The sequence below is a fragment of the Lathyrus oleraceus genome, chromosome 1 (assembly GCF_024323335.1).
Source record: "Lathyrus oleraceus cultivar Zhongwan6 chromosome 1, CAAS_Psat_ZW6_1.0, whole genome shotgun sequence".
In the NCBI taxonomy this organism is placed as follows: Eukaryota; Viridiplantae; Streptophyta; class Magnoliopsida; order Fabales; family Fabaceae; genus Lathyrus; species Lathyrus oleraceus.
The window spans coordinates 108,777,602-108,790,285 of record NC_066579.1 but is presented as its reverse complement, the minus strand read 5'-3'; the positions used below and the strand labels follow the sequence as shown (position 1 = coordinate 108,790,285).

Sequence of the window (12,684 nt, the reverse complement as noted above, 5' to 3'; positions counted from 1 at the left end):
TCACTACTGCTTTTGAACTAAGAAACTTTGTTGCAAATAAAGTTATCATAGTTATGTCTAATATCAAATTTGAAAAAAAAAGTCAACTTATTGACATTTGCCAAGCTAGGAAGCAAATCAAGATGGCATTACCTCTTATGAACTTTATGAGACTCATGTAATGAATTGTCATTGAAGGGAAGGTTGATGGTGAGGCTGGAGGTCCTCCAATCATTTATCAACGAATTATGGTTCCGAAGAAGAGTTTAAGGAAAATTAGAGATGGTGGATTAACTTCTTATCAAAGCTCATGAATTTTGACTAACCAAAAACTGGATATGATGGTTGGTGTTCCTTTTAATCATTCGAAATATAGTTTATATGCTATAGACTGTGTTCTTCATAATATAAATCATTTGAAGGAGATTGATTTGATTGCTCGTAAAAGTGGTATGGAAGTACAACTCATGGTTAGAAATATATGTAATCCTTATCTAAGTCAAAAGACTTGGACTAATAAGACCCTGGATACCATTCAGAGGAATCAAGATAATGAAAAACATGTGCCAGACATCCTATCTAACAAAGTGAAGAACACATCTCAAATTCACCGGGGCACTGATGAGAAAAATTAAAATGAAGATTTTGATCTCACTAGTCATGGTGTGAAGCAAGGTGTTATGGTATTTGTCCTTCTAAGGAGCAGTTGTACTCAATTGTAATGGAAAAACCAAATGTTAAAGGAGCACAATATGAGACAAGATGTCACGATATTGTTCAGTGTCAAGATGAAAAATATGAGTATTTCAAAGCTCGTTAGCAAATTTATGAATAAAAATATTGTCACTAAGAAACAGTAGGGAGACATATTCACCGAAGACTGAGATGCAATTCAAGTGGAAAAGTCAAAGGGTGATCTTGGTATCTACATCTGTAAAACCTTGTAGCAATCAATTCTTAGGAATTATTCCAAATTAGAAAAAGGGATTATCTTCCCTAAGGAACATATAATAAGGTGAATTCTTCTCCAATCTAAGTTGTGTGATAATTGGGTTGTCGTTACAAGCAAAAAAAACCTTCACTTTACCTCACCCAGGTCATAGATAATGAATCCCTCTCTGATCTTCCAAGCTCATACTCTTTTCATCAAAATGAATCCAAATTATAAAGATACATCTAATAATTCAATTGGAAATTTCTCTGCCAAAGAAATTGATGTACCTAAGGATGTTTGTAAACTCCTTGAGTCTTTGTTAAATAAGACAAAGGAAGTTGGTTCCACTTCGTATAGAAATGTTAAGAGTAACATCACCATTGTTGAATCATCTAAGAAGATAATGATAAAAAGTGTAACTCTGAAAAGATAAGAAGGGTGGAATTTTCAGTTGCAGAACTTATGGAATTGAGTGACTCAAGTGACTATGAGTCAGATATGGACTTCTTGGATTGACGTGTGATCTAAGAAGCTGAAGATTGAAGGTTGGTGATTTAAGGTGTCTTTGTTTTTACTTAGTTTGTTTTGGTGCTTCTATTCAAACATGTTTTGTGTTCTTTTCCTGGATTTGTAATGGCTTGATAAGCCTCTAGAATTTTTTCTACCTATAATTGACATGATGCTCTAGCATCTTGTTCAACATTTATACAATTAGTTTTATTTATCCTCTCATGTTCTTATGTGTGTATATGCTAACATACTAACCTCTGTGCTAATTTACATAAGAAGACCTTTGACAAATTGTGGAGAAAGGGAGGAGTAATGATGTGTAGAGGATAATTTAGTTTTTCTAAATACTAACTACTGACTGTGAGAGAGTTGACATTTATCAATCTCTTATGTGTTTAGTACTATTTGGTGCTAACTGGTGTGATTTAAATTATCTATTCTAATATGATCTGACTGATCGTGATCACTTGCTAGAGCATCTGGCATGGAATTTGGCCAATGTGTGAGTTGACCTGTGTGTTAGTATGATCTTTGACTACTGACTACTAAATGGTGTACATGCATGACTAACTCATCTTGAATTATTGCATGTTGATTTTTTTTGGAGCATTCTATTGTTTGATAGTGTAGCTTCTCATGTGTGTGTAACTACCTCAGACTTTTAACTAGCAAACTCATGTGTGTCTAACTACCACATGATGTTTTAGTCTATGCTATTATTGCTGATGAATTTACTTCTGGTATTGTTGTTGTTTGTTTTGAGATGGGATGGCTCTGGTACTTAGTTTGTTTTTCTGCTTAAGAAATTATTTTCCCAAAATTTTCCAAGGGGGGGGGGGGGGGGGGGGAGATTGTTGGTCCTTTTGGGATTGGCTGCATTAGGCAAAACAACTTGGAGTTTGCTCAAGCTAGTTCTGGTGTAGAAGGAACATCTGTTCAACATGATGTTCTAACATGTGTGTTGTAACATTTGATCTTGGGCAACATACATATGGTTTTGAAGTTTGTTTTCTATCCAAGATACTCTCTACAATAGAAGATCTGCAAGTCATTGAGAAGAGTGTATTTTGATGTACTGGTGCAACATGTGGAAAATTATGTTCCAGCATATGTTGCGCAACATATGGCTTTGCTCAACAGGTCTTGATGAATGTTGTTTGGTGTAATTTTTCTTATTGAATTTCAATCAGATTTGTTGCAAATCTGTTAGCAATGTTTGTTTGATTTGTTTGACAGCTCAGAGTGTTCAAATCAAATTTAAATGGAGATTTAAATTTGAATTTGAATTTTAACAAATCATATCTTATTGTTGGAGACATTTATGGAGAAGATCAAATCCAACAAAATCATCTATTTTCTAGACTAAATCAAATCATATATCCAAGGAGAAAAAAAACATAAGACTTTGTTATATAAGGACACTCTCAATTCTCCTATTTTGTTAAGAGTTTGGTGTGCAAGAACTAGGTTCTTTGTACTAGGGTTTGAGTCTTTGTTATTTGTATTCAACGCTAATGCCACAACTAGATTAGTGTTGAATCTTTGTTGTACACCATGGTGTTTCAGTAATTTAGCATAGTTGGTTTGTCGTAGTTGAGTTATAACTTCAATAATCAATAGACTTGTTATTGAGGTTGATCAGTAGGATTTAGTGGTTGAAGAAAGTGAGTTGGTTCTCATACTTATAGGGCACCTAAATAGAAAATCACTAGGATTAGGGAAAGGCATAAAACATCATAGGGGTTGAAGGTTCTTGTAAGACTAATTGTTCTAATTAAAAGTAGTGAATTTCCTTCCTTAGATAGAGTGCCCCCCCAGCCCCCCCCCCCCCCCCCCCCAGATGTAGGTGTGGTTTCACTGAACTAGGATACCAATATCTTGTGTTATTTTACAACTTTCTGCATTGTTTATTATTGTTGTAATTTTGTTCTTAAACAGTTTATAAAGTTGGACAAGTTGTCTCAACATCTGATCCAACATATGTCCCATGAGAACAAAATTTCACATAATGATGAAATCTACCCCCAGGAAGCATTTTTACCATTAACACCAAAATCTCCAACTTGACTTTCTGCCATTTATTTTTCCGCATCACAACAAACACATACCATTTTCTTACTTAGAATAATAAAATACTGCTAAATTATCTTTGATACCACTTGTCTATGTGGATATGATAATTATAAAACTTATTTTTGTTACAAATACAATAATATATCCTGTAAGAAAAAAACCTTGAACCATCGCCTGAAGAAGAAAATAAAGCCATATCACATGATTAACCCATGTATGAAGATAAATCTCATGACATTCTGACTTCTCCACCCACCCATAAATCATTTGAGCACTCAGGGACTGATAAGTAATGGAGAGTAAGAACAGAGGGTGAACAAAGAAGACATATTGAACTCATTATATGTTAGAATGAGCTCATTAATAGGCAAAATGAACTCTTTAGGCAACAAAATATGATGATGATGATGAATGCCATGTACCATTGGCGTATTTCTTTAGGTCATTTCCCACTTCCTCAGTAATTTTTGTGAGTTTCCTCTTACCCTTCTTTTAGTTTCTACTAAAATACTGGGGAGAATGTTTAGTTTAAATATGGGAAGATTTTATATGATTTTTATTTTAATTGTTTGTTTTATTTTATTTGTGTGTTTGTTTGTTTTGTCATATATAGTGTTGTCAAAATCTATATGTACTAATGAATCGTGAAAACTAGAAAACTTTAAAAACTTTTGTCTAGTGCATTGTGTGAGAAAGTGGATAGTCCATGGTACTTAAGGCCTAGGTTTAAGGAATTTGAGAAACTTTTAACTATTTTTCTTATCCTAATGCCTAGAGCATCTTAATTTGATATTGATTCAGCGTACTTTGACTTGTAGTATTAATTGTGTTTACTGCCTTTTATTCTAAAATTCATAAGTACCTTATGCGTTGATACAGTTAAGTTAGAAAAAAATAATTTAAGGCAGTATAAAGCAATTGTGCTTACTAAATTGGGTAACCATCACCCGATTATTCAATCCAATGGCGAGTTAATCACTAATTCCTAAAAAAAAGAAAAATTGTGTGTGAATAAAAGATCATTTAATCATAGTAAGTTGGATAAACCTTAACTGATTATCTTTCCCCAAAGTTATACAAATCTAAAGTATAAAAGGTAAAAATCTTACTCAACTCTAAAAATCACAAAATATGAATTAGGAAAGAATGTGAAAATTCCTTAAAATTGATCAAATTTGTATTTTGAAAGAAAGGCAGTGGGTACATAGACTTATAGTCAAAACAATGGTGGAATTTTTATCTTTTGAGAGGAGGCTTTAGTACATATTTTTATAAGAACTTTGAGCTAAGTTAAATACTGAATAATCTAGACCAATGCTAACTCAAAACATGGATTAAAAGCAAGTGTCATAGATATATCCCTTCAAGTTTTTCTTAAGATAAATAGGCTTAGTCCTTATTTTTCTATCTTAGTCAAATTGCTTAAAAACAAGCAATGATTCAAATATGGAAGATTTGATCAGTAGCATTTTGATTGTGTTATCGTTAGTGTTTTATGTTTGAATTCTAGTAGTTTGATTTTTATTGTTGTGCGTTTTACTTCTATTTTTTTAGATGTTTTAGAAGAAAGAAGATAAAATATGCAAGTTGTAAGCAAAGCAAGGGAAGAACGTGAAAAGGACACACAAAGAGGATACCCCAATACACAAGACCAAGATCCATTATAACCTTGTCGTAGCTAGTGTTACTGGTCGTAATGAATGCATGCAACCTTTCCATTTTTTTGCCCTTAGTACAATTGAGTAGGGGCCATTACGGCTAGCCTGTTATATGGGCATTACTGCTGTAATGTGCCTAGTAGTATCAGATTCCATTTTTTAATGTTTTTTCTCTTGCCTCTTTGTAGTCCCGGCTATTTCCACATTTGCAAATGTTGCATCGAATGACAATTACACGAATTCACTCATATCTTTATGTACTTGGACCTATAAATACTCTTGTAAACTTGAGAAAAAAACATTCCATTTTCTATAATTCATCATATTTTAGTAGTTTTTTACATTTTATTATTTTTCTGCACTACTTAAATCTTAAAGTCTCCTTGGAACAAGCTTTAATTATAAAATTTGTTGCATTTCATGTTCTAATTTATGTCTATCTATTATTATTATTATTATGAATATGTATGAATCATATGTTGTTTATGTTGTGTTATTTATGAACATGTCTAAGTATATTACTTAGAATCTAAGACATGAGGATTGTTAAATGGACCACCCTTATACAAGTTTTATGATAAAGAGAAATAATGACATTCTCTATTTTGTTTTGACATTCATGTTTTTAACGCAAAATATTTGCTACAAAAATATGAACATTTAGACATCGATTATATGTTGAAATGGTATAATTGATATTTAACTTAGAAATTTGGGCAATTGATTCTTAGATGACGAAAGTGTCTCAAAGTCAACTAAGAAAAATTTATCTTTTAAAAATATTTGAACTTTTACCGGTCTCTAAACCAACAAGATACAATATAAAAATAAAAATAGGAAACTCATTGATTTAGAAAACAATGATGTGTCAACGAAAGCCGTCATTACTACTATTTTTTATCGTTTTATATAAAATAGAACTTTTGGTATAATCTGAATCAAAATTTTTATAAGCAAAGTTATTGGTATGAAGCGTAGTCTTAGATTCTTCCTTTTTAATTAAAAAAACAATTATTTAACTTTTTTCAAAATAAATACAAATATCAATCGTCTTAGATAAATAATGAATAAATAGAATTTGATACTCAAAATTGATCTTTAATAAATGATAATATTTTTTACTACTTCGATATTAATAGATACTAGTAAATATGCTAGATGCAAAGTCTAACATCTGTAAAAGAAGTATAACACTTGGTCAGGGCCGTTTACAGACATTTTGGGGCCTTAGGAGAAAATTTTAATGGGACATTTTTTTATAAGAATTATAAAGAGACTTAGTATATTATATAAATTATCAATTTTTATATTAATCTTCTAGTTTTTTTAGCTGTAAAATCATTTATCAGAGTTTAATAATCAAACGATTCTAACACTTCACTTTCAATAGATAAAATAGCTAACTCATTCAATCTATCTTGTAACATTGTTGATCTTAGATATGATTTAAGCAATTTTAATTTTGAATTTCTTTTCCAGCAGTAGCAACTGTTATAGGGTTTGTCAATAAAATTTTATATGCAACGTAAACATTTGGAAAAGAATCTAAAGTTTTAATATAACTCAATACTTCTATTGGTGTGATAATTTCTTCTCTTAACACTTCTCTTAGTACTTTCAATTCTGAAAATAAATCAAGACCGTCAATATCAGAGTATTCACTAAACCTAAAAAACTTTTCCAGATTATTACTATATTTTTTCAGTTCATCCTCATCTAAAGCTTTAATTTTTTTGCAATCAAATAAAAAATCAAAAATAGTCTCATATTGTAAAAATTGTTCAAATCTTGTCTCAATAGAATTAATTGATTGATCTAATATGTATAAAAAAAATACTCAATACGAAAAGATTTTTCAGGTGAATGTGTGATCTCATTACTAGTATTTTCATCAAAATGAGGTTTTCTATGAATTTTACATTTTTAACGAAATGTTGGCTCTATATCCATTTCGATGGCCATTTTTCCAAGGATTCTAAAGGCAATGCAAACCCGTTTTCCCTATAATGTTTTAAATAAGTGATAAGACCTTTTAAATGATCTATAACAACATCTATATACATATCTTTTGATTGTAGAATCTTGCTAACAGAATTGACAGCAAACAAAATATCATACCAAATATTCATTCCTAATAAAAATTCAAATTTTACAAGCTCATGAGTTACATGACTTCACTTTTTAATTTATGATCTTCACAATTTTTTGATAATTCAATCAATGCATCTCTTACCTTTGGAGTTTGAAACTTAATAGCTTTGACACTATCTATTCTACTTTCCCAACTAGTTTGAGATAATGATTTAACAGAAAATTTATATACATTATCTTGCAAAACTTTCCACCTTTTGGTAGATGAAGCAAACAAAAAATAAATATGTTGTAGAACTCCAAAAAAAGAAATAGCTCTAGGACAGGAACTAGTCATATTACATAATACTAAGTTCAAGTTATGACACCCACATGATGTATAAAATGCTCTAGGATTTATGTCTTATAATCTTCTTTGCACTCCTTGATTTTTACCCTTCATGTTGGAACCATTATCATAACCTTGTCCCCTTATATCATCAATATTAAGGCCATATTTTCTAAAAACATTAACAAGCTCATTAAAAAGACATTTTCCTGATGTGTCATCAACTTTTTAAAATTCTAAAAAATACTCCTTGATTTTAATTGCAAATTTAGAAGTATCAACGCATCTCAAAATAAGAGTTATTTGTTCTTGATAACTTACATCAGGAGTACAATCAAGAATAACAGAAAAATATTTTGCATCTTTAACTTTCTCTATGATTGACTTTTTAACTTGCAAGGCTATCATTTCTATAAGCTCGTTTTGTATGGTATTTCTCAAAAAATGATTACGACTTTCATTATTTTTTATGCGCCTAACATGTTCTTGCATAATTGGATCAAATTCCGCAAGCATATCTCAATCAAACTCAAAAAATTACCCTTACCTTTTTCATATATCTTTTCATTTGTTCCACGAAAAGCAAGATTATTTTTAGAAATATATTTGATTATAGCTATAATCCTAAGTAGAACATTTTCCCAGTGTTCCTTTTCTTTGTTAATTTGTTCTTGTAAATGCTTATCAATTGTTTATTTTGCTCTCAATCTCTTTTCTAGTTCAATCCACTTGGTCATATTAATTATATGTTCACGATTTGTTTCATGACTCTTAAGGTTGGATCCAAGATTCTTCCAATCTTTAGTCTCTTCATTTGCTAGTTGACTAACATTTGTTGAACCAAATAACTTACAGCAACACAATACACTTTGTCTAAATATTTAGAATAAACTAGCCATCTTCTATCATGTTTTTTTTCATTTGACAGTGTTCGTTGATAATATGATAAATAGAAATATCTTTTATTTTCATCTTTTTGATATTGAAAATTGTGATGTCTGATAGGACCATTTTCTATCATTAATTCTCTAAATTTTCCATCAATATTTTTTCATAGTCATGCGTCATAAATATTTGTAGGTACTTCACTAGAAGTGTTATTATGCTCAACATTCCCTTCTACTCCTATTTCTAAAATATTATCTTTTAGTTCTTGATCAAAATTATGACTATTTGTGTTGTCAGTATTATTTATATGTGGTTGTTCTATCACGTTTTCACCATTATCAGTATCATCTCTAGGTGGTTGTTCTACACTATTGTCAGTATTATCTAACGGTGGTTGTTCTATCACATTTTCACCTATTAAACTTGCTTCTGCGTCCTTTTTATGAACAATAACAAATTTATCAAGACCACCACGTTGAGATTCAATTAGCTTTTCAACTTTTTGTTTTTTCTTCAATTTTTCATAACCAGATTCATGCTTTTTCTATTTGACATTTTCTTTTGTAAACAATCAAAATAAAAGAATTAACTAAATATTAAAGATATCAAAATAAACTAAACTCTAAAATAAATATAGAAAAAGATAATCGATGAACAGAACGATAGAACCTGGAATTGAAAACAGACAGAGACGAAAGACTCTGAAGCTCCATATGCGGGACGCCAAGATGTATGTGGTTTATAGGCGTTCAGAACTCAAATGATGTCAAATTCATAGAGGTTGAGCCGGAAAGACAAAGTTTGATCAATAGACAATAGGTTTCAAGGGAAGGAGAAGAAGTATTTTTTTTATGAACAGAAGATGAGCAAATGAAAAAAACGTGAAGAATGGAGTTTTGAGATTGAGAGATGTTGGTTAGGAAATTTTGATGGTTTAATAGGGATTTATTTTTTTTTGGATAAATAAAATATTTTAAGTGACATTAATTATAATATTGATTCATTTTCGAAAAGATAATATTGATTGACTAAATTTTAGGAAATAGAGAAATTCTAAATTATTTTATTTTAATTAATTAAAATTTATTAATAATTAATATTAATAAATACTTTGTTTGGGTTTTAAAGATATTTTTTGGAGGGTCTTAAACTAATGCCTAATTTATGTTGCATCTTCCACGGTCCCGGGACTTGATAGGACATATATCATCCCTTTCTCGGTTCCCTTCTAAGTCGGTAAACTGCTCCTTGTTACTCTATCTAGTCGTCAAAAAGCCTAAGCACTTTCAATGGACTCTTGATTACAATCATACCTTCAATGACTTGCCTCGAGTCTTAACTAGTCCCACACCTTGTGCCATGTCTATACTCTTTAGTTAGCATACACGGAAAATATAATCACATCGGATCTTGTAGAAGAAAAAGAAGGAATACAATATCAAGGTGTTCTAAGGAGGAGAGGAGAGGTATATGTGTGTGTTTTGGCACCTTCTTTAAGTTGGCTTTGAGAATGAGATAAAAATATTATGTATAACTTTGAATTCATACAAATTTAAACTTAATTAAGACAAATAATAAGACATATATACAAAAAATATATTCAAAAAGAGATAAAATTAAAATTAAAAAAAAAAGACAATTATACAATTCAAAATATTCATTCAAATGAGATGAACGGTGGATGTTGACATTCGATTTGTGTTAAAAAAAATTGTGGATGACAAAAACGATTTTGCTTGTTAGTGATAATCAAAATTTACTAATAAATATTTTATGTTTATGAGTCCTTCAAAATACTTTTTAAGAATTTTAAATAAAATAATAATAATTTTATTGAAAATCGACCTTTTTAAATCCTTGAAAAATATCTCTATAACACTAGTTAGGATTACCTTCAAAAATATATTTTGATTTCTTTCCCGGGGCATTAACTTTATATAAAAGTCAAATTTCAAACGTACTAAGTTGTAATTTTTACCTACAGACAATCGTCATAAGTAGAAGCCGACAAAATATTCTCCATACTAACCTTAATATTTACCTATATATGAATTATATGAACGGAATTTTTTTATGATAAATTTTGTCTCTTCTCCTCAACTAGAACAATTGAATTTGACTATTTTTGAGATGACTCTAAAAGCTGGAAGTGTTTTTGGGGTTAAGAAGACTTTGATTTATGAGGAAATCATTCTAAAGACTTTGGAAGACCTGAAGGATGAGAATTATATGGTCAAAGATAGGTTGGACAAACTGGATGAAATGTTCATGTTTCAAGCTGAGAATACAACAAAGATTGAAGGGATGCTTGGAGCTATCTTATCAAGACTGCCACCCCATTTTTTAAACCTTTGTGTTCTAAAATCTTGTGTTTTCTTAGTTTCAATCTTTATCATTTATGTACTTATTGTTTATTCTCAATGAAATGAAAATTCTATTTGATTTACTTTGTCCTTATTTCTTTTTTATTGATGACAAATGGGGAGAAGAATGATTAATTTTGATATACACAATTCTAACTCTGAACTCAAACTTGTCTTTAACATTATTTCTGACATTGGTAACTTTTCTGGGAACTTTGAAAAAGTTCATCGTGTTGCAAGTTGACCAAGTTTTCTAGGTTTTAAGGCATTAACCAAGCTAATTTGAGTTCAAGTTAACCAGACATTTGTTCTGAATAGTTAACTAGGCAGTTTGCAGTTAATCAACCATATACAAGTTCTGAACCAGACGAAGTTCTGAACCAAGCGTATACAAGTTCTGATAACAACCAGGCATACAACCAGACATATACAAGTTCTGATAACAACCAAGCATACAACGAGGCATATGAAAGCTCTTATCAATCATGCTCTATTACAACGCTGATGACCAGACTTTTTGATATTCAACCAAAGACATTTCTGAAATGAAATACGTATGTACCCAGGCTTCTGCAATTTGGGAAGTTACTACATCCATTGTAACCAGGCTTCTGCTTTATGGGAATTTATTTCTTTCATGATGATTGAGATATTTTATATGTGTTAAGATTATTTTAAGTCTTAAATTCAGGGGGAGCTTGCAAACCTAACTCTGCAATTATAAGCTGTAAAATAATTTGAATAGTATAAAATTCAGGGAGAGCTTACAAATCTCACTCTGGTGTTTTTATGTGATTAAACCAAGTAAAAATTGTTTATCAAAATACATGGTTTTGTCATCATTAAAAAGAGAGAGATTGTTAGAACAAGATTTTATTCGGCATCTGGCCTTTAATTTTGATGATAATAATGCATTGTTTCTTAGAGAAAAATTTTGTACCCTAATAGTTTTGTCTAGTATGTAGCTTTTCCTAACAGGTTCTGACTCTGAAGAATTGACGTGTGACATCATCAGATTCTGGACTCAACACACTCTGACTCTGAAGAGATACAAATGTGTTTTACAAGATGATGTCAATTACTAGAACGCTCTTAGACAACGGTTCTGATGAACTTTTATGTTAAAGCTTCTAACTGTGACTCTGATAGAAGAGCCTTTAAAGGTGTGTTAAGCCTTCAAGATTCAACGCTCTCAAATTCTGAAGATGCTGAAGAACAAGATCTGGAGACTCTGAAGACCAGGTTCTGAGGAACTATGTCAAGACTCTAAAGACCAATGTTCTGAAAATTCTCTTAACTAGTCTCTTGATACTTCTAAACATGCTTCAATATCACTTATTCAGAAACCTCTAAAGATTAGAAGATAAGATCAAAATGTTTTGCATCAGAAAAATAGTACACAATACAAGATCAACCTTCCCTCCACTATGCTGATTTTACGGGCTAAAGATTGTACTATTGTATCATTTTTCCTCCTATTTTTCAAACTGTTATACAAAGAGACAATTGCGTTTTGATATTTCAATTCTACCCTCCAATGGATCTTTTCATTTCATATATAAAGGAGACTTGGAAGATTAGATAAGTTACTAATTCATATTGTTATTTCACGTATACACACAACGCTTTTTGCTGAACTAGATATTATTGTGTATAGATAATAGAAACACACATAGAGCTTTTATTCGTTATTGTGTGAGAAATTCATTGTACTAAACTTGTGTTATCATGTTTTCTTAGAAGCAATCTTGTAAACACATTCTTGTAAATCTCATTTATTTGAGTATATTCCTTGAGTGACTAGGGTTTTAGTCATATAGACTCATGAAGACAAAGGCGGGTTGTCTTTGTGTGTTCGTA

At 30.7% G+C, this 12,684-nt stretch overlaps 1 protein-coding gene across 1 annotated transcript; it reads right to left on the bottom strand.

Annotated features, from left to right (window-relative positions):
• Positions 1–6,610: 6,610 nt before the first annotated feature.
• On the bottom strand, positions 6,611–7,981 carry LOC127094333 (uncharacterized). The gene is made up of 4 exons (XM_051033177.1): positions 7,891–7,981; positions 7,681–7,782; positions 7,184–7,285; positions 6,611–6,969 (listed from the first exon to the last, which is right to left on the bottom strand). The coding sequence occupies exons 1-4, from the start codon at positions 7,979–7,981 to the stop codon at positions 6,611–6,613; spliced, it is 654 nt and encodes a 217-aa protein (XP_050889134.1).
• Positions 7,982–12,684: the final 4,703 nt, after the last annotated feature.

Coding starts and splice junctions, on each gene's coding strand:
- LOC127094333 (XM_051033177.1), bottom strand. CDS start 7,981: ATGATAGCCTTGCAAGTTAAAAAGTCAATCATAGAGAAAGTTAAAGAT. Junction 7,783..7,890: donor TGATTGTACTCCTGATGTAA/GTTATCAAGAAC, acceptor ATGACACATCAG/GAAAATGTCTTTTTAATGAG. Junction 6,970..7,183: donor TGTTATAGATCATTTAAAAG/GTCTTATCACTT, acceptor TATACATATTAG/ATCAATCAATTAATTCTATT.